General features: G+C 38.7%; 2 protein-coding genes across 9 annotated transcripts in view; both read left to right on the top strand.

Moving 5' to 3' along the window:
• The window catches only part of RANBP2 (RAN binding protein 2), a 69904-nt gene extending 57740 nt beyond the window's left edge, over positions 1-12164 (top strand). The window contains exons 23-29 of the mRNA XM_033175509.1: positions 182-360; positions 3121-3325; positions 4523-4624; positions 8639-8799; positions 9495-9768; positions 9890-10224; positions 10941-12164. Of these exons, the coding sequence (XP_033031400.1) occupies positions 182-360; positions 3121-3325; positions 4523-4624; positions 8639-8799; positions 9495-9768; positions 9890-10224; positions 10941-11246 (1562 nt within the window). The 3' untranslated portion in view covers positions 11247-12164. The remainder of the gene's footprint in view (positions 1-181; positions 361-3120; positions 3326-4522; positions 4625-8638; positions 8800-9494; positions 9769-9889; positions 10225-10940) is intronic.
• Positions 12165-13834: 1670 nt separating this feature from the next.
• Positions 13835-21849, top strand: part of CCDC138 (coiled-coil domain containing 138) — a 97021-nt gene continuing 89006 nt past the window's right edge. For 3 of the 8 annotated variants that reach the window (XM_033175514.1, XM_033175511.1, XM_033175512.1), the window contains exons 1-4: positions 13835-14201; positions 15312-15369; positions 15829-15943; positions 18970-19097. In XM_033175514.1, the coding sequence (XP_033031405.1) occupies positions 14109-14201; positions 15312-15369; positions 15829-15943; positions 18970-19097 (394 nt within the window). In that variant the 5' untranslated portion in view covers positions 13835-14108. Of the gene's footprint in view, positions 14229-15311; positions 15370-15828; positions 15944-18969; positions 19098-21849 lie in introns of all 8 variants that reach the window. The other 5 variants (XM_033175516.1, XM_033175518.1, XM_033175517.1 and 2 more) reach the window with 5 other exon arrangements.

Genomic DNA, 21849 nt, shown 5'->3' with positions numbered 1-21849 from the left:
ATGGTGATTTAAAATACTTTAACATTAGGTGAAAAATTCTCTTTTCTGGGTGGTCCTTGTTTTTCATTAGCATGTACAGGTCTTGTTACCTGGGTCTGTAGATGATATCGATGACTACCATTGTTGTAGAGAAGTTGGGCTTCATCTAATTTCGTTTGCTTGTGTTTTACTGATTTTTCAGATAATGAGAAAGAATGTATTATTGTTTGGGAAAAGAAACCAACAGTTGAAGAGAAGGCAAAAGCAGATACGTTAAAACTTCCACCTACATTTTTTTGTGGAGTCTGTAGTGATACTGATGAAGACAATGGAAATGGGGAAGACTTTCAATCAGAGCTTCAAAAAGTTCAGGAAGCTCAAGTAAGAATATCTCTAATAAATATTCCTTTTAGTTCCATTGCTTTTGTTGATGCAGTAAACTTTAGAATGTTCTTATTTATCTTTGAGACAGAATTTCACTCTTGTTGCCCGGGCTGGAGTGCAATGGCATGCTCGTGGCTCACTGCAGCCTCTATCTCCCAGGTTCAAGTGAATCTCCTGCCTCAGCCTCACGACTAGTTGGGATTACAGGCGCCTGCCACCATGCCTGGCTAATTTTTGTATTTTTAGTAGAGACGGGCAGGCTGGTCTTGAACTCCAGACCTCAGGTGATCCACCCGCCTGGGCCTCCCAAAGTGCTGAGATTATAGGTGTGAGCCACTGCGCCTGACCTAGAATGTTCTTACCAAATAGTAATAATGGGTTGTGGCTACTAAATGGGTTGAGGGGTCTAATCAGCTATGGCCGGGAAATAAGGAATTTTAATTTGGTTCTACACAAGAGCTATATGCCAAAAGCCACAAAAGACTGATGAAATAAAAAATCTAAATTAATGGAAAAGTATACTGTTCCTGGATTGGAAAACTCAAAATAACTAGAATATCAGTTTTCCAAAATTAATCTATAGATGTAATACAATACCAGTCAAAACCCCTCCAGGAATTCTTTTTCTTTCTTTTTTTTTTTTTGGTGAGATGGAGTCTCGCTCTGTCACCAAGCTGGAGTGCAGTGGGGCAATCTCTGCTCACCTCAACCTCTGCCTCCCAGGTTCAAGTGATTCTTCTGCCTCAGCCTCCTGAGCAGCTGGGACTATAGGAACGCGCCACCATGCCCAGCTAATTTTTGTATTTTTTTAAGTAGAGGCAGGGTTTCACCATGTTGACCAGGATGGTCTTGATCCCTTGACCTTGTGATCCACCCGCCTCGGCCTCCCAAAGTGCTGGGATTACAGGCGTGAGCCACCGTCCCCGGCCAGGAAATCTTCATGGATATACATAAGTGAATTCTAAAATTTCTATGGGTGAATTCTAAAATTTCTATGGAAAGAAAAGCTTATACATTTGTTACAGTTGATGAATCTACACTGACACATCATCACCTAACATTTTTACCTTTTTGTTAAAAATTTTAACTATTGATACAATCGTGATTGTTTTTATTAAATCTGTGAATGACACTGCATTTTCAAATGTTCAGAAAATTAACTTTGCATTCTAGGGTAAACCTCACTTGGTCAGGGTATAATTTTGATATGTGGTTGCATTCAATTTGCATAAATCTTGTTATAAATTTTTGGGTTTATATTTATCAGGATACTTGTAGTTTTCTGAAACTGTCTTTGTTTTCCATGTAAGAGTAATGCTGGTTGGGTTCAGTGATGTGTGTAGCTGTGTGTAGTCCCAGCTATTTGGGAGGCTGAGGAGGAGGAGGATTGCTCGGGAGTCCAGGAGTTCCAGGCTGCAGTGCGCTATGATTGTGCCTGTGTATAGCCACTGCTCTCCAGCCTGGACGACAACATAGTGAAACCACCTCTTAAAAAAATGGTAATACTGGTGTCATAAAATGAATTGAGAAGCATTTTCTGTATTGCTGTTTTCTGGAAGAGAGTGTGTTGACTTGGTGCCATTTTCCCTTTAAATGTTGAGCTGTTTTCACCAATGAAACCATGTCTGGAGTTTTCTTAAATTTTAAAAAATAACTATTTATTTCTCTTCTTTATTATTTCCTTCTTTCCTTCTTGCCTTGGGTTTATTTTGCTCTTTTGTCTAGTTTCTTTTTTTTTTTTTTTTGCTTTTGAGACAGAGTCTCACTCTGTCTCCCAGGCTGGAGTTCAGTGGCATGATCTCAGTTCACTGCAACCTCCGCCTCCTGGGTTCAAGCAATTCTCATGTCTCAGCCACCTGAGTAGCTGGGATTATAGGCGTGGCTAATTTTTGTATTTTTAGTAGAGATGGGGTTTCACCATGTTGGTCAGGCTGATCTCGAACTCCTGACTTCAGATGATCCTCCTGCGCTGGCCTCCCAAAGTGCTGGGATTGAAGGTGTGAGCCACTGTGCCTGGCCTAGTTTCTTAATTTAAAAAAAGCTTAAATTACGAATTTAAGATCATTCTTTATTTCTAGTATAAGTATTTAATACTGTAAGTTTCCTTCTAAGCACTTTCTGTCTGCAACTGGCAAGTTTTAATATGTGGTATTTTCTTTCATGCAGTTCGAAATGTTTTATTTTCCTTGAGACATTCTTTGTGATCTGTACATTAGATGCTACTGTGCCATTTCCAAATATTCGGTGATTTTCCTTCCGTATATCTTTCTCTTAATGATTTCTAGTTTAATTCCTTTATGGTTTATGAAAACATTTTGAATAATTCCAGTTCTCATAAATGTTGTGAGGTCTGTCTTGGTGAATGTCTCATGTGTACTTGAGAAGAAAGTAGAGTCTGTTGTTTTGTTGACATTGTGCCATTGGCAGTTCCAGTTTTTTCTGGCTGCTGTAGCACCCAGGCTGGGTTATAGGAGTGGCAGAAAAACTCCATGTGGATCTTAACCTCCAGATTCTCTCTCTGGTCCCAAGGTCCTTTTTCTTCCTGTTTTTATCCACCTTTCCAAGGCTTCTTAGAGGTGCTCTGTATGTTTCAGTCTAGGCTTCTAGTTGTAGGTTTTGAGGAGAGATAGGGTGAAGTGTGTTTATTCTGTCTTCTCCAGAAGCCCAAGTTCTCAGTTCCCTTTGACATAGATCATATAGTCATTTTTGTAATTTAGCATTTAAGTGGCATAGTATTTTGTGACTTCCTCTTTGCAGAAATCTCAGACAGAAGAAATAACTAGCACAACTGACAGTGTATATACAGGTGGGACTGAAGTGATGGTACCTTCTTTCTGTAAATCTGAAGAACCTGATTCTACTACCAAATCCATTAGTTCACCATCTGTTTCCTCTGAAACTGTGGACAAACCTGTAGATTTGTCAACTAGAAAGGAACTTGATACAGAATCTGCAAGCCAAGGTAAAACTTGATATATGTTTATCATGTATTACATAAGGGACACCTTATTTATCTTTGAGAAGATATACTTTTAAAGGCAGATCCTGAAAACTCCCTTTAAAACAAATTTTGATGTGTATATAAAGGGGCATCTTAGTAGTGGTAGTAATAATAATCAGAAAAATTGTATTGTCTTGCCAACAAATATGTTTTTATTGATAGAGTTGTGGTTATTAGGGAAATACAAAGCATTATGACTCTGACCTATTTTCCTGAGTTTAAAAGACAAGAGTGTTGTTACATGTAATTTCCTTTGTGATAGTGTTTTCATTTAAATATTGTTTGAATTATATTATCACTCAAGCATATTCAAAGTGTTTTAATTATGAAGAAATTATAGAAATATAATAGGGATTTAAGAAAGTTTTATGGTACTATTTAATGTTTCTTATTTTCTCTAATAGTTTCAAAGCTTGCTAAATGAATTACTCAGTTACAGTAACATATTTGGTATTGCTTTCTCCTTTTCATTTCGATTTCGGGGATGGAAGTGGGAAGTTTAAGTTGTATTGCTTTGTGTACATTACCTACTTTTAAAAAAAGAAATAGCCTTCAGTGTCACAAATACTACATTTATAGGCATTTGAGAGTCTTAATGTGCTAAAAGAAGACGACAACTTCATACCTAAAGCCTCATATATTTTCATATGAGGAAAATAAGGCATGGGGCTTTCAGAGATCATGCAGCTTCACATTAGCAGAATTAAGAGAAGACCCCAAAAGTCCTTATGACGAAGTGTAAATGAGACATTTGGTTTTTATGAGCTTATTTATAGTACAGAACACAAAAAGTTTTTATACAGATGTTTCCTAAAACCCTGCCTCTGATTGAATGCTTGCTTTGGAGTATAGTAGGCTCCATAGAGCAGAAACTGTAGTTTATTTTCTGGCTTAATATAGATAGCTCTACATCTCATTTATAAAAAATAAGTGTTGGCATGCTTTTGGTGTGGTATTGTAGTATTCTTTGTGAATAGCACCTGTAAAATTAGTAATACTGAAGCAGCTCAGAATTGGATGTATTTTGTAACTTGTCAGAATTGAAATAACTCCCCTCATCCCAGAGTATACAAGGCTCTACTGTTCTCTCTAGGTCCTGGGTAAAGCTTTGATATTCAGCACAAATGAAATAGTAAATTGTTCTTTTTCTTTTGCCAGGGGAAAGCAAAATAGTTTCATTTGGATTTGGAAGTAGCACAGGGCTCTCATTTGCAGACTTGGCTTCCAGTAATACTGGAGATTTTGCTTTTGGTTCTAAAGGTAAGATGAAGAGGAGAGACTTTTAATGACATTGTTACAGAATCAAGCACAACTGAAAAACTAGTTTTTTGTTGCAGTACGTAACTAAAGTAGAAGTTTCTTCCCTTACCCCCCAGTTTGTTTAGTGTTTTAATAATGAAGGGCTTCTACACTTTATTATTTTTTGACATCAACATTATCATAAGAATTTTCTCAAAATTTTATATAAGCCATGCTGATAGTCCTCCCCATTCTGAAATGCAGAACCATTTTTGAGCTTTGGAATGACTCTGACTTTGGTCATTATTCTTTTAACTATACTTTCAGATTTGATTTGTTAATATTTCATGATTTGTGAGTTTATTACTTTTTAAGGATATGATTTTGTAGTTTTCTGTACTATCTTTGGATTTCAGTATTAGGGTTGTGCTAATTTATTGTGTTAAGTTTATAATTGGTATGCTTGCCCATCTTCTTTAGTGGAGTTTCTATTTTTAATCCATTTTGGTAACATTTCTAGAAAATAATCCATTTCCCTGATTGTATCGGGTTTACCAGTATAAGACCATTCATTGTATTTTCTCATTCTTGTAATATCTTTCACAATGCTCTTTATAGCACCACTTAAATAGTTCTAGTACAAGGTGTTTGATTTATGGAATACATTTTATTGAGGATATATGCTTAAATGATTAATGCAGTTCAGAATTCTGTTCTTTCCTCCTCCATATTTGCACTTTTTTCACAGCTCCTGCCACCTGTAGAAACACATAAAAGTTTTAGAAATTACCTTCAGATGTGATGTTATGTTGGAATTCTTGGGCTTCACTGATGTTACTTATTTTTGTTTTAATTTATTAAATAGCCTGAAATCAAAGGGTAATGTGTCAGCAAATAAGCAATATAGTAGGTACACTTACACAAAAAAATCCCAAATAAAAATAGATAGGCTCCTTGTTAATCAGTGTAGCCTTTTTGAAGTATTATGTCAATATTGGACACTAAAGTATAAAGTAGAAAATACTCACATATCAGGAGGAAAACCATGCCTAAATAAGCCTTATGCAATTGACATTCACTTCTCACTACCACTTGTCATTTTTAGTGAGATTATTCACCAAGCTCTTGTGTATTGAATGCTTACTTTAGTTAATTTAGATTGTGCTTGTTAAAAATAGTATTTGAAACTGTAAATGCCCTGCAGTCAGTTTTGTTTGTATCCATAGGTTTTCATAGGGAATCTTTATACTTTTGTTAATTTCCAGATAATTTAGAGATTCAATCTTATTTTCTCTAATGTCTCAAAGCTTGCTGAATTATTCACTTACAGTAACATCACTGTAGACCCCGTTATGGCCTGTGAGACCCAGATACTGATAGAGTACACATATTTTTACAAATGGTTGATTCTAATGTGTTCCCAGGATAGAGAACCACTATTTTGAAAGAATTTTGAATTCTTCTGCCAATGTCCCTTGGGGTTATTTTTTAAATTTTTGCTTTTGACAAAAAAGTTGCTGAACAATTGTGTGTTTTTTGTTTCTGTTTTTGAGACAGGATGTCACTCTGTTGCCCAGGCTGGAGTGCAGTGGCATGAACACAGCTCACTGCTGCCTTGACCTCCTGGGCCCTTCAGCAGTCCTTCTACCTCAGCCTGCCAAGTAGCTGGGACCACAGGTGTGTACCGCCATGCCTAGCTAATTTTTGCATTTTTTGTAGAGACAGCGGTCTCACTATGTTGCCCAGGCTGGTCTCAAACTCCTGGCTCAAGCAGTCCTCCCACCTTGGCCCTGCAAAGTGCTGGGATTATAGGCATGAGCCACTGCACCTGGCCCTGAACAGTTATTTTTGAGCCCCCAAGTTGGTATCTCATCCAGATCAGTGGTTACTGGTCTCAGGAAGTCCCCATGCAACCTGTGATTTTTGTTCTTAGATCATTCCTTTGCAATACAATTGTTTTATGTCCTTAAGAATTTTTGTCTTTCTGTCTCTTTTTTTTTTTTTTTTTTTTTTTTGAGACGATCACTCTGTTACCCAGGCTGGAGTGCAGTGGCGCAGATCTCAGCTTACTGCAACCTCTGCTTGCTAGGATCAAGTGATTCTCCTGCCTCAGCCTCCTGAGTAGCTGGGATTACAGGTGTGTGCTGCAACACCCCGCTAATTCTTTTAGTATTTTTAGTAGAGATGGGGTTTTGCCATGTTGGCCAGGCTCGTCTCGAACTCCTGACCTCAAGAGTGAGCAGCCTGCCTTGGCCTCCTGAAGTGCTGGGATTACAGGTGTGTTGAGCCACCACACCCGGCCCTCCCTCTCTCCTCTTTAAAAACGTTTTTTTCCCCCTCCATTAAATCCTTCTTAAAGAGATTTTTTTATTGTATTCTTTAAATACTGAGTTATGGACCCTGTGACATTTTTTCTTTCTTAAGAGTTTTTAGCAGAAGGTGTAGGGTTCTTTAAGACAGTGATTCAGCAAGTGATGAAAAGTTGAGAGGTGTTTCTTTCCTCTAAGATAGTGGGGACTTGGTCATCTAAATTGAGGTGTGGGATGGAGAAGTTTCTAGTTCTCACCTTCTTGCAGGTATGCAAGAGAGAGACCATCATTGTTCCCCCACACAGAAGTAGGATGTTTAACAGTCTAATACCCTTTGGGCAGTTGAAGTCAGTGAAGTTCTCCCAGGCTGCTATCCACCAGCCCAGTCAAGAAATCTATATTCCAGCACCAGCTTCTTCAGGAAGAAGTAGAGATGCAGAAATTATAAACATGTTTAGGCCATTGTGGCTAATTTGGAAGTAGCAGGTTTGGCCTGCTGAGCTAAGTTTACAAAATTTCAAGGTGAGTACTTGAAATTTTAGAAGTAGGTAAAGAACTTAACTTCTTTACTGGAAGTCCTTGTGTAGTTCAGTATTACGAAGTTTATCCAAGGCAGTGACAGTCTTATCTTTGTATCTCTAAGCATAAACAATAACAAATGTACTCTGTACTCCCAGTATGAAGGTTTTTTTTTTGGTGACAGTCTTGCTCTGTCACCCAGGCTGGAATACAATGACATGATCTCTGCTCATTGCAACCTCTGCCACCAAAGTTCAAGTGATTCTCCTGCCTTAGCCTCCTGAGTAGCTGGGATTACAGGCACCCACCACCACGCCCGGCTAATTTTTTTTTTTTTTTTAAGACAGAGTCTTGCTGTTGCCCAGGCTGGAGTGCAGTGGGGCGATAGCGGATCACTGCAACCTCTGCCTCTCAAGTTCAAGCGATTCTCCTGCCTCAGCCCTCCTGAGTAGCTGGGATTACATTCACCCACAACCATACACCGCTAACTTTTTTTTTTTTTTTTTAAGACAGAATCTTGCTCTATTGCCTAGGCTGGACTGCAGTGGGGCGATCTCGGCTCACTGCAACCTCCACCTCTCAGGTTCAAGCGATTCTTCTGCCTCAGCCTCCCAAGTAGCTAGGACCACAGGCGCATACCACCACACCTGGCTTTTTTTTTTTGAGACGGAGTTTCCCTCTTATGCCCAGGCTAGAGTACAGTGGCGCCATCTCGGCTCACTGCAACCTCTGCCTCCTGGGTTCAAGTGATTCTTTTGCCTCAGCCTCCCGAGTACCTGGGATTACAGGCATGTGCCACCATGCCCAACTAATTTTGTATTTTTAGTAGAGATGGGGTTTCTCCATGTTGGTCAGATTGGTTTTGAACTCCTGACCTCAGGCGATCCGCTCACCTCGGCCTCCCAAAGTGCTGGGATTACAGGCATGAGCCACTGCACCTGGCCTAATTTTTGTATTATTTAGAAGAGAGAGGGTTTCGCCATGTTGGCTGTGGTCTGGTCTGGAACCCCTGACCTCAGGTGACCTTGGCCTCCCAAAGTGCTGGGATTACAGGCGTGAGGAATTTATTAGAATAATATAGTTTTAAACATTTAAAATTGATGTACATATTACATCATCGGGAATTAGAAGGATTGATAAAATAAGAGGGGGATGAAAAATGTAAAAAATAGATACTAGTGTTTAAATATCTTGATTTATTCATCAGATAAAAATTTCCAGTGGGCAAATACTGGAGCGGCTGTGTTTGGAACACAGTCAGTTGGAACCCAGTCAATTGGTAAAGTTGGTGAAGATGAAGATGGTAGTGATGAAGAAGTAGTTCATAACGAAGATATCCATTTTGAACCAATAGTGTCACTACCAGAGGTAAATGTTAAGGAATTAAACTTTTACTAGTAACTTATTTTTCATTTATAAGTTTAAAACTTACCCTGGCTTGATCTGTCAGGGTATCATTGTTTGCATTTAAGAATGTTTACAGTTTGAAATGGAAGCTCTATTTATTAGATGTCTAGCCTTTAAGTATAAATTATCTTTTTGCAGTTTTTACATAAATATTGGTTTGTAAATTCTATATGTAATTGTTGGGAAGAAATAATTTTTTCGTATGTTTCTAGAATATCATGTTTGTTTTTATAACATGATTCTGGGGAAAAATTAACCTCATACTCACCAAAGTCCTTTCAATAAATATTAATCTGTGTTTTTTGGACAAGAACATCGTTCTAGGAAAATTATTTTGTCATTTTTAATCTCAGTATCTTATATTTCTCTTCAGTAGCAGACACTTTTGAAACCTCTGTGTCCTATGAAGAAAAGCATTTAATTTCCAAAGGGAAAATGAATACTATATAAAAGAAAATATTTAATGACAAATCAGGTCTTTACTCCCTCAGCCACATCAGATGTATTCCCAGCCCTAAGATATATAACCAATTATCATATTAACAAATTCTCTTTGTCATCACAAAGAAAATGCCTTAAAAAATTGGGGTCTTTGAAATTTGTCATGGAATTTATTATAAGCAGCAGCTTATAGAGTATTTCATCTCCTATTATAGGTAGAAGTAAAATCTGGAGAAGAAGATGAAGAAATTTTATTTAAAGAGAGAGCCAAACTTTATAGATGGGATCGGGATGTCAGTCAGTGGAAGGAACGTGGTGTTGGAGATATAAAGATTCTTTGGCATACAATGAAGAATTATTACCGGATCCTTATGAGAAGAGACCAGGTTTTTAAAGTGTGTGCAAACCACGTTATTACTAAAACAATGGAATTAAAGCCCTTAAATGTTTCAAATAATGCTTTAGTTTGGACTGCCTCAGATTATGCTGGTGAGTTTTTACATTCAAATGTACTTTTCATTTTTTGGACTTTTCTAAAATCTATAACAAAACAACTTATAACAGTTATTTTAATACTAAGGTCACTCCTTCCTCTTTCCCTCCTTAATAGATGGAGAAGCAAAAGTAGAACAGCTTGCAGTGAGATTTAAAACTAAAGAAGTAGCTGATTGTTTCAAGAAAACATTTGAAGAATGTCAGCAGAATTTATTGCAACTCCAGAAAGGACATGTATCACTGGCAGCAGAATTATCAAAGGAGACCAATCCTGTGGTGTTTTTTGATGTTTGTGTGGACAGTGAACCTCTAGGACGGATAACTATGGAGTTATTTTCGAACATTGTTCCTCGGACTGCTGAGAACTTCAGAGCACTGTGCACTGGAGAGAAAGGCTTTGGTTTCAAGAATTCCATTTTTCACAGAGTAATTCCAGATTTTGTTTGCCAAGTAGGTATTATTAAGTACATACTGCAATTGAGGTCTTAAGAGTGCACCACACTAACGGGAAATTTGGGTGTTTTTCCTGGACCTCATCCTGTAGTTTTGTTTAAGATTTCTTTAGGTTTTCCACACATGGAATCACATGGCATCACTACCCATTCCCTGCTCCTGCCTAAAACTTTCACCCTAAAATCATTTAGGCTGGGCACAATGACTCACACCTGTAATTCCAGCACTTTAGGAGGCCAAGGCAGGCAGATTGCTTGAGCCCTAGAATTTGAGATCAGCCTGGGCAACGTGGCAAAAATCTCATCTGGACAAAAAAATACAGAAATTAGGCGTGATGGTGTGCGTCTGTGGTCCCAGCTACATGGAGGCTGAGGTGGGAGCATCCAGGAAGCCAAGGCTGCAGTGAGCTAGGTTTGCGTCACTGCACTCCATCCTGGGCAACAGAGTGAGACAGCCTGTCTTTAAAAAAAAAAAAAAAAGTTAAATTTTCAGTACTTGAGACCTAGTAGATAGAGACTAAGGGATGGGAAAAACCTTTTCATTTTTCATCTTCTTTCCAACAATATGAATTTCTTAGGTGTCAAATTATAGTCAGGAAAGCTAGGCTTTAGGATTTATCCTATAGTGATGAGTTCTGTGTGTATTTTAGTATTTTACTCAGGATTCCTATTAATTGAAAAATTTTTTAAACTTTTGTTATACATTTTTTTCAGGGAGGAGATATCACCAAACATGATGGAACAGGTGGACAGTCCATTTATGGAGATAAATTTGAAGATGAAAATTTTGATGTGAAACATACTGGTCCTGGTTTACTATCTATGGCCAATCGAGGCCAGAATACCAATAATTCTCAATTTTTTATAACACTGAAAAAAGCAGAACATTTGGACTTTAAGCATGTAGTATTTGGGTTTGTTAAGGATGGCATGGATACTGTGAAAAAGATTGAATCATTTGGTTCTCCCAAAGGGTCTGTTTGTCGAAGAATAACTATCACAGAATGTGGACAGATATAAAATCATTGTGTTTCATAGAAAATTTTATCTGTATAAGCAGTTGAATTGAATCTTAGTTATTACAATTTGATAATTATGTTCAGCTTTTGAAAATGGACATTTCTGATGTACAAATGTAAAATTGCAGCTTATAGCTGTTGTCACTTTTTAATATGTTATAATTGACCTTGCATGGTGTGAAATAAAAAGTTTAAACACTGGTGTATTTCAGGTGTACTTGTGTTTATGTACTCCTGACATATTTGTATTAAAATGGAATAATACTAATCTTGTTAAAAGCAATAGACCTTCTCAAACTATTGAAGGAATATGATATATGCAATTTAATTTTAATTCCTTTTAAGATATTTGGACTTCCTGCATGGATATACTTACCATTTGAATAAAGGGACCACAACTTGGATAATTTTACTTTAGATTTGAAATATATTTGGTAATCTTAACTATTGGTGTACTCATTAATGCATAGAGACTCATTATGAATGGGTAAAGCCACAGAACGTACAGAGTTAACCAAAGTGCTCTTCTCTAGAATCTTTACACCTCCTGTGTGGTTACAAGTTAACTTTTTAAGTAGGGTACCTTCCTTCCTTAAAATATCTAGCTTCCTGTGCCCTTTCATAGGTATTCAATTAATTTTTACATTTTAAACAAGTTGACTATTTCCTTTAGGGGTTTTGTTTTAAACTTTTCTGTCATCTGTCTCTACTACCTCAGAAACTGCAGCTTGGTTCTGATGATAGAAATTGAATTTTTCCTTGTAGTTATTGTGATAAAGTATGAATATTTTTAGAAAGTCTATGCCATGTTATTTGGTTAAAGATTTGCTTTATACAGGATTGTTGCAGTACCTTTTTCTGGTAAATTTTGTAGCAGAAATAAAATGACAATTCATAAGAGCCACTGACATTCAAAAAATTCATTACTTGTGCTTCTGGTTATTCTAAAGGAAGAGAATTCAGAGGCAGTAAATTCAAACTGCCACCTAACTTCCAGAGCTAGTTTCTCAAGTTGGATATACGCTGAAAATGTATTTGCAAATGGCTTATATCAAATGTTAGGCAAATTGCTAAAGAAAAGAGGATGTTCTTACTGGCCTACTCGATACGGAACTACAAAGAATCCAGATAGAACACAAAATTCTGTATATTGCAATTATGAATACTGATTCTCTTCCACCCAAAGAACACATTCTTTCTGGTGAAATTACCTCATTTTATTTAGTGAGGAAAGACAGGTTTATTCCCTGTTATATGGGGATTTGGAAATTGGGTATCCTAAAGCCAAGTAACTGTTCAAAAGAGGGGAGGGATGTTGTGCGAGTAATGAGTGATGGTATACCATCACCATTCCACTCAGCCACAAAGCCAGATACCTGAAATAAACCTACTCAAGAACTATGGATTACATATGTTTACACTAAATATTTCAAATTGGCTTATTTGGAAATCTGTGTAATATAAACTGATGTAAAAGTGTGTTGTAACTTTTCAGCTGAGACAGCTGATGCCTTCGTCATGATTTTAGAATAAATTCTTAACAATGCAAGTGCATTTTAAGAGACTTCTTACAGATTTCTGTGCTTTCCTAAAGCATTAAAGTTACAAATTAAAAAGCTTTAAACTTTGACCAAAAATTTGACAAAATGACATGTAAACTGACTTTTCTAGTATTAGTATTCCAAAGATGCTTAACAGTGGCTTGTGGCATTTATGAGAAAGTCTTTGTGTCACATTTCAGGAAAGGACTTTGATTTCTCTTTGTTATTTAATCACTGATGTGGTCTAAACCCACGATGATATGTATCTTTCCTTTTAAACTGGATTTTATATTGTCTCATTAAAATCTGCTTAAAGATAGAATAAAGTAATTCATTATTTGTACATCTTAAGTGGTACTTTATGGCAAAAAGTATGGCTTAAGTAATTTTCAGATAATAACTGCTTAAGCATAGATTTTATAAAACTTGGGCATTTGGGAACTTTAATCCAGAAACTTTAGGAGTTATTAGTCCAGAGATGCAGCTGACAGTCACAACTTAGAAAAGTAAAATATTACACCACTGTAACTGTATGAATGAGAAAAATGAAGTGGTTGTACAGTTCCCCTCAGTTTTGTTTAACATAGGTTTTCAGGTTGATGTATACTATGGCTAGCACTGTTGTGGGTACTGGCAAAAGCTTTTTTCTTTTCAAAAAACAAAAGTTTGTTTTCTGAGAGCTTACATTCTAATTATTCTTTTTAATACCTGGTTATAACCCATATGGAACACAGGAAAAGTGAGGTAATGTGCAATTTCTATGCTCAGCTTTCCTTTTTTTTTTTTTTTTTTTAAGAGATGGGAGTCTTGCTATGTTATCCAGAGTAGATGTTAACTCCCAGGCTCCCTAAGCAGCCAGGATTACACGCGCGCCACCACTCCTGGCTCAGGTACAGTCTTGAGAAAAACCACCTTTTATATGGCAGTTAGCAAAGGCCACTTCTGATGGAACAACAGGTCTATGGTGAGCGCAAACGCACACCAAACTTACAGGTTAAATGGAGCTGAAGCGGAGCGCTGCAGGCAGGTGTGGGGCCTCGGTGCCCCTCCATCCGTGGTACCCAGGCGGCCGGGGCGGCACTAACGCGGGGAGATGCAATACTAAAGTTTTGAGGTCTGCAGCGATAGCACGAGAGACCTGGACGACGCGCGGTCAAGCCTAGCTGCTTTCTCCGGGTCCTCCAGTTCTGCCCCGCCCCTTCCCTGCGGCCCTGCGTGCCTCTGGGGGCGGGGCCTGGCACGTCGTGACGCACCGCGGCCGCCTTACGGCGCGGGTTTGATGAACGCGGTTCCCGGGGAGACCGCTGCGGTTGCGGTGTGCTATGGAGCCGAGGGTCGTCAAGCCGCCGGGGCAGGATTTAGTAGTGGAGCGTCTCAAAAGCCGCTACGGACTCGGGGGCAGCTGCCCGGACGAGGTGAAGCCGCCGCCCCGAGGTCCGCGGGTGGGCTCCTGCTGCTGCGGAGCGGCTCACCCAGTTCCCCGCGCAGCCGGCCTGCGGGCGCGCAGCGGCTCTGGTCCCGGCCCCGGCACTCCCGCGGTGGCTGCGGCTCGGGCCTCGTGGAAGCGGGCGGGAGGGGCGGGCGTTGCGGTGCAGGGGCGCAGGGGCGCCACTTCACTTGTGCCTATGTGTTCATGGTGTACGGGGCATGGTGTGATGTTAGAGAAAGTATTATTCAGCTTTTTTGTTTTTGCAGTGATGTGAGTGGAGTTGAGAAAACAGTTGAATTGCTTTTTAAAAGCGGCTTATTTCGAAATAATTTCAGACTTACTCAAAAGTTGCTGCCGTAGTACCAATAATTCCCTTGTACCCTCACTTGCATTCACAGATTAATATTTTGCCACGTTTGCTTTACCATTCGTTCTCTCCCCTTCCCTCCCTACACGCGTTTTTTCCCTTTGAACTATTTGAGGGTAATTTGCAGGCATCATGCCCCTTTACCTCTAGATAGAGATAACTTGTGTGCTTTTCCTAAGCATGAGGACGTTCTCTTTTAATAACCACAGTAATATTTTCAGGAAATTTAGAATTGATATATTTGGTAATCTTGAGTTCATATGAAATTTCAACAATTATCTCGATAATGCCTTGTATAGGAAAAATTTTTTCCTAGTGCAGATCCAATCCAAGAATGAGCATTGATTGCATTTGATTGTCCTTTTTGTTACCTTTAATCTGGAACAGGTTCGCAGCCTTTGTTTTCTACAAGATTGGTTTTTTGAAAAGTGTAAGAATTATTTATTGGAATGTTTCTCCATTTGGGTTTATCTTATGGATGCCTCTTCGTTAGATTGATTATGCATTTTTGGCAGGAGCATGAGATGAGTGATGTGTGGTCTGCTTTGGGGAGGCACGTGATGGTTTGTCACATTATTGATGATACTAACTTTGATCACTTGGTTAAGATGGTGTCTACAGGATTTCTCCACTCTAACCTTTGTAATTAATACATAATTTGTGGGGAAATATTTTGAGACAGTAAATTGAGTCTTAGTATACAAATTAAATATCTTTTCTCTTTTTTAGTATGATTTTTCAAATTTTAATCAGTCTAAATATAAGAGAAGAACTCTAACCTCCCCAGGTAAGCCAGTATTTTGTGTATATTTGGGGGTTTCAAAAGGTTAATTTGAGGCCGGGCGCGGTGGCTCACGTCTGTAATCCCAACACTTTGGGAGGCCAAGACAGGCGAATCGCCTGAGGTCAGGAGTTCGAGACCAGCCAGGCCAACACGGTGAAATCCCGTCTCTACTAAAAATACAAAAAATTAGCCGAGCTTGGTGGCGGGCGCCTGTAATCCCAGCTGCTGGGAAGGCTGAGGCAGGAGAATCGGTTGAACCTGGGAGGCGGAGGTTGCAGTGAGCCGAAATGGCGCCGCTGCACTCCAGCCTGGGCAACAAGAGTGAAACTCAGTCTCAAAAAAGAAAAAAATAATTTGAGACAGAAGATTTTAAAACTAATATTATTTAGACTTGTGGCCAGTGCCAGATATTTTGTGATACATTGTTCTGGTAATCTTTCGTGGTTTATTTGTCGTTGACAGATGATTTGGATATCTACCCTGGAGATAAAGTTGGTCCATCATTAAAATATTCTGATGAAAGCAAGCATTGTAGAACACCATTGTGCAGCTTATTCAAGCGCGTAAATGTGAATTGGTAAAGTACCCTGAAACTTTACTGTTGCTACCCCCTCAGTAGCTCAAGAAACTGAGAAAGCGAAAAGGGCAGGTTATATTTTTGCTCTTTCCTGAGAAAAAGTATAAGGCAGTCTGGAGCCTGCTAAATAGTTGAAGCAAATCACTTATTAATTTTTACTGAGGGTCTCTGTAATAAAAGCATAGACCTAGCATTATATTTAGTGTAGCGTAATGGAAAATTATTTATATAATGTAAAAGATGAAAAAATATTTTTATGGTTATTCATCTGGGACCCAAATGCAGACTCTGCTCCCTTTCTTTAAATAAAAATGTTTAGAAAAGGAACTATGGGCTGGGTGCGGTGGCTCATACCTGTAATCCCAGCACTTTGGGAGGCTGAGGCGGGTGGTTCAGCTGAGGTCAGGAGTTCGAGACCACCCTGGCCAACATGGTGAAACCCCGTTTCTACTAAAAATAGAAAAATTAGCCGGGTGTGGTGGTGTGCGTCTGGAATCTCAGCTACTTGAGAGGCTGAGGCAGGAGAATCACTTGAACCCAGGAGATGGAAGTTGCAGTGAGCTGAGATTGCGCCATTGCACTCCAGCCTGGGTGACAAGAGCAAAACTCTGTCCTGAAGAAAGAAAGAAAAAAAGGAACTACAAAAAAAACTGCCATACAAGTTTTGTTAGGCAGCAGCATTTTACTATCTCTGATGTGTCTGGTAGTGTGGTACACATTGTATCTAGGTGGTTGAGAGAGAGATTGAAGAAGGCAGTCTGGGGAGATGGGAACTACAGTGCTGGATTAAAAGAAGTTGCCATTCTGTAAGGAAGATACTATTTACTATGGGGAAAAAGTACAAAAAACAGTGGAAGCTAAGGTAAAATAAAGATCTAAGTTGGATGTTATTTAATGCCAAAAATATGTGGCAGAAAGAAATGTTATGGGTATCAAGAAGGAGTAAGCATTTTGAAATAAAGATGTATATGTATATAAAATGAAATGTTGAGATAATTGTGGAGAGAAAAAATAATTATGCCTAAAGTATCTATATGTTTCTTTTCTTTTTTTTTTTTTTTTTTTTGAGCCAGAGTCTGGCTCTGTCGCCCAGGCTGGAGTGCAGTGGCCAGATCTCAGCTCACTGCAAGCTCCGCCTCCCGGGTTTACGCCGTTCTCCTGCCTCAGCCTCCCAAGTAGCTGGGACTACAGGTGCCCGCTACCTCGCCCGGCTAGTTTTTTGTATTTTTTAGTAGAGACGGGGTTTCACCGTGTTAGCCGGGATGGTCTCGATCTCCTGACCCCGTGATCCACCCGTCTCGGCCTCCCAAAGTGCTGGGATTACAGGCTTGAGCCACCGCGCCCGGCCAAGTATCTATATGTTTCTAACATAATTAGTATTTGGGAGCTTGACTTTTTTAATACAGTTTTCCCTTTCTCTTCTTAAATAAGTTAAATCTGTGTAATACACTGAACAGTTCTGGGTAAATAATAAGTACTCAAATGTTAGCTATTATCATTATTGTTATTACTGTTTCATTCTGCACTCAGAAAATCTAGTTGATCTAGATTTAGGATTTAGACATGAGCCATGTTGAATGTAGGGTAAGGAAAGTGAAAATTGCTTTTAAGGTAATAAATTCGTGGAAATTATTTTCTTTTTAACTGAGTTTTATCATTTTTAAAATAATGACCTGGGTATAATTCTGAACTATAATCTGAAGGTTTTGGACTATGAAGATTTTCATAACATTAGACCCCTAGTCATGATCTAGTCTGAAACTGTGCTGTCCAGCACAGTAGCAACAGGCCACATGTATCTATTGAGTACTTGAAATGGGGCTGGTCTGAATTGACATACCCTGTAACTGTCATATACACACTGGCTCTCTAAGACTTAGCATAGATAACAAAAATTAGCAGGGCTTGGTGGTGGGTGCCTGTAGTCCCAGCTACTCGGGAGGCTGATACAGGAGAATTGCTTGGACCTGGGAGGCGGAATTTGCAGTGAGCCAAGATCGTGCCACTGCACTACAACCTGGGTGACAGAGCGAGACTCCCTCTCAAAAAATAAATAAGCATGGATAAAATAATGTAAAATATCTTAATTTTGTGTGTGTGTATGTGGATTTGCAGGGGGCGGGGTCATGCTCTGTTGCCCAGGCTGTGAGTGCAGTGGCATAATTGTAACTCACTGTAGCCTCCAACTCCTGTGCTCAAACGATCCTCTCACCTCAGCCTCCTGAGTAGCCGGAATTACATATGTGTACCACTACTCCCGGCTAATTTATTTAATTTATTTTTTTTCTGTAGAGACAGAATCTCACTGTGTTGTCCAGGCTGATCTTGAACTCCTGGGCTCAAGAGATACTCCCACTTCAGCCTCCCAAAGTGCTGAGATCACAGGCATAAGCCACCATGCCTGTTATATCTTAATAATTTTTAACATTGATTACATGTTGAAATGATAAACTTTTAGATATACTATATTAAATAGTATTTTTAAAATTTGTTTTTTAATGTGCTACTAGAAAATTTTAAATTACCTATATGACTTGTGTTATATTGCTTTTGAACAGTACTATTCTAGAAATTTCAACTCAGATTGTCTTTTTGGAGAGAACACCTGGGATTCTAGTTCTGCTCCACTTTCTGCTTGTTATGTCACCCATCAGTTATTTGACTTCTTTAGGTTTAGTTTTCTAATGTTAAACATTCATTATTTTAGCTAAAGCTACCTTATAAATAACAACAGATTATTGGGAGTCAAAATAAAGTGTTCCTCAGCTGTAGAGTATACCACAGGTAGGTATATGTCATTTTAAATTGTCTATTTAATGTGTAGAAAAATATCTTGTAGTGGGTTATCAATGATCTGTGACTGTTACTTTTTACATTTTTCCTTTTTACATGTTTACATTTTGCAGTTTAAAAAATGCTTTTGCATTTTTTCTCAGTTATGCTGCTAATATTTGAAAAGCAGTTTTATCTTTTTAAAATGCTGTAGGAAACTTCTAGATTGCTGTGATACAATTATTTTTTTAAAGCCTAGATGATGAACTGGATTCTTTCCATGATTTGAAGAAACAGGAAACAGAAGAAGAGTTAATTGAAAATGATTATAGAGTTAGTACCTCCAAAATAACCAAGCAGTCTTTTAAAGAAATAGAAAAAGGTAAAATAAATATTGTAGAACAATCAAGTAGTAACTTTGTTAGATAGAGTACATGAAGCTTTCCTCCTGGTAATAACACTGGCCCCCAAGAGTCTGCATATTTCTGTGTTCTGAACTTCTATAAGCCAGGAGATTGTTACTGTGCTTATTATTAAATTAAAGGAGCAGAGGAAATTAAACTTCATTATTTTTCAGTAATATTCCTGTACCCTCAACATTTACCCAAATAATAACTGAGTAAACGACTGTGATAGTATTTGACTACAATATTTTGAGAAAATACTCCAGATTATTTAAAGTATGGCTTTCTGGGCACTGACCTACCAGCAGTTTTCTGTGTATCTGGCTGCATTTCATAGTTGTGGCAGGATTTCAAGGAATGGACAACCGCAAATGGCACCCTTCACCCTCTGGGCTACATGACTTCGAGTTGCCCTGTTGATATTACCGATAATACTGGTGCCAGTATTATGGTCTACACACAACAACATTCATTTTCCTCTTTTCCTTCTCCTTCGTTTTCCTTTGTCTCATTATTCTCAGCATTTGAGGAAGATGAAAAATAATTCTGTCTGGACTTGTATTTCCTGCTATATGGTCGATTTTCCCAGTGGAAAACATGGGATAAGGTATAAAGAAAATGTTGCTTGTATTCCATTAAAAGTAATGGTAAAAAACCGCAATGACTTTTGCACCAACCTCATACTTGAAAGTAGACAAAATTAAGAAATGTTCAGGCCAGGGATTGGTGAGTTGGGAACCTAAACAGGCAAGTAGAGCTCTGTGAATGTGCCTTTCACTTTTAGGGCATTTGCTGAACTGACTGAAGTGAAGCTTTTCATTTAAAAAAATTCATACTATGTTTTATTTTTGCTTCTCCATTGTCTGTTTATACTGAAGTATAATGGAAGACACCCACCCTCCCCTTTTAAAGCTGGGGCTTCCATGAGTCTAGTGCAGGTTAAAACCACTGAGCATCTGCCAGACGTGGTGGCTCACGCCTATAATCCCAGCACTTTGGGAGGCCGAGGTGGGCGGATCATGAGGTCAGGAAATTGAGACTATCCTGGCTAACATGGCGAAACCCCGTCTCTATTAAAAATACAAAAAATTAGCCAGACGTGGTGGCATGCACCTGTAGTCCCAGCTACTTGGGAGGCTGAGGCAGGAGAATCACTTGAACCCAGGAGGCAGAGGTTGCAGAGAGCTGAGATTGTGCCACTGCACTCTAGTTTGGGCGACATAGTGGGACGCTCTCAAAAAAAAAAAAGGCCAGGTTTGGTGGCCTGTAATCCCAGCACTTTGGGAAGCCGAGGCAGATGGATCACGAGGTCAGGAGATCGAGACTATCCTGACTAACACGGTGAAACCCCGTCTCTACTAAACAAAATACAAAAAAATTAGCTGGGCATGGTGGCGGGCGCCTGTAGTCCCAGCTGCTTGGGAGACTGTGGCAGGAGAATGGCATGAACCCGGGAGGCGGAGTTTGCAATGAGCCAAGATAGCGCCACTGCACTCCAGCCTGGGCGACCGTCTCAAAAAACAAAAAAAGACAAAAAAGCAACCACTGAGCGAGGGCATTTTATACTCTTAATTGTTAGCAGAAAATAAATTCTAACAGTACAGTGTTGGCAAGAATATCAAGCAAGAGGAACTCACTTATCTGCTGCTGTTGGGAGAGTAAATTAATACAACCACTTTGGAAAACAATTTGGCATCACTAATAAAGTTGAAACTGCACATATATCCTGTGATCTAGCAATTTTGCTACTACTTACATACCCTCAGGAAACTCTTAAATTTGTGCACCAGAAGCCATGTACAAGACTGTGTAGCATCTGTATAGCCAAAGCAGCTCAAATTTCCACCTGTAGGAGGATACTGTATACAGTGTTTGCAAAATAGGGTATACAGTGAAGATTTGTGAACCTGTTTAAAGGAAGAGGTTATAGAAATTATGTTAATATAATTACATATAAAATATAAAAGCAGGCAAAACAAGGACTTTTAAAATGTAAGTAGTGGAGATTAAACAGCAAAGTAAAGGAGCATTTAACATTCATTTGTGTTAGTGGTAAATTTGATTGAAGGGAGAGAGGAACATGATTAGGGGTTTCTGAGGTTACTTTCCATTTCTTGGCAATTAGTGTCTTTTTATGTCCTTTAAAGTATTTTATTTTGAAATCATTTCAGACTTACAGAAAAGTTGCAAAAATAGTGCAGTCAATTCCTGTATACCCTTCACCCAAATTTTCCGATATTACCACTTTACCATATTTACTATATTATTATTTGTCTCTCTTGAAACTTTTTAATGTTATAATTTGTATTTATTTATTTATTTATTTTATTATACTTTAAGTTCTAGGGTACATGTGCATAACGTGCAGGTTTGTTACATATGTATATTTGTGCCATGTTGGTGTGCTGCACCCATCAACTCGTCAGCACCCATCAATTCATCATTTATATCATGTATAACTCCCCAATGCAATCCCTCCCTCCTCCCCCCTCCCCATGATAGGCCCCAGTGTGTGATGTTCCCCTTCCCGAGTCCAAGTGATCTCATTGTTCAGTTCCCACCTATGAGTGAGAACATGCGGTGTTTGGTTTTCTCTTCTTGTGATAGTTTGCTAAGAATGATGGTTTCCAGCTGCATCCATGTTCCCACAAAGGATGCAAACTCATCCTTTTTTATGGCTGCATAGTATTCCATGGTGTATATAATTTGTATTTAAAGCATCTCTTCCTA

Source organism: Trachypithecus francoisi, unplaced genomic scaffold (genome assembly GCF_009764315.1).
Source record: "Trachypithecus francoisi isolate TF-2019V2 unplaced genomic scaffold, Tfra_2.0 Lachesis_group17, whole genome shotgun sequence".
Lineage (NCBI taxonomy): Eukaryota > Metazoa > Chordata > Mammalia > Primates > Cercopithecidae > Trachypithecus > Trachypithecus francoisi.
The sequence above is the reverse complement of the archived record's forward strand: the minus strand, read 5'-3'. Positions and strand labels throughout refer to the sequence as shown.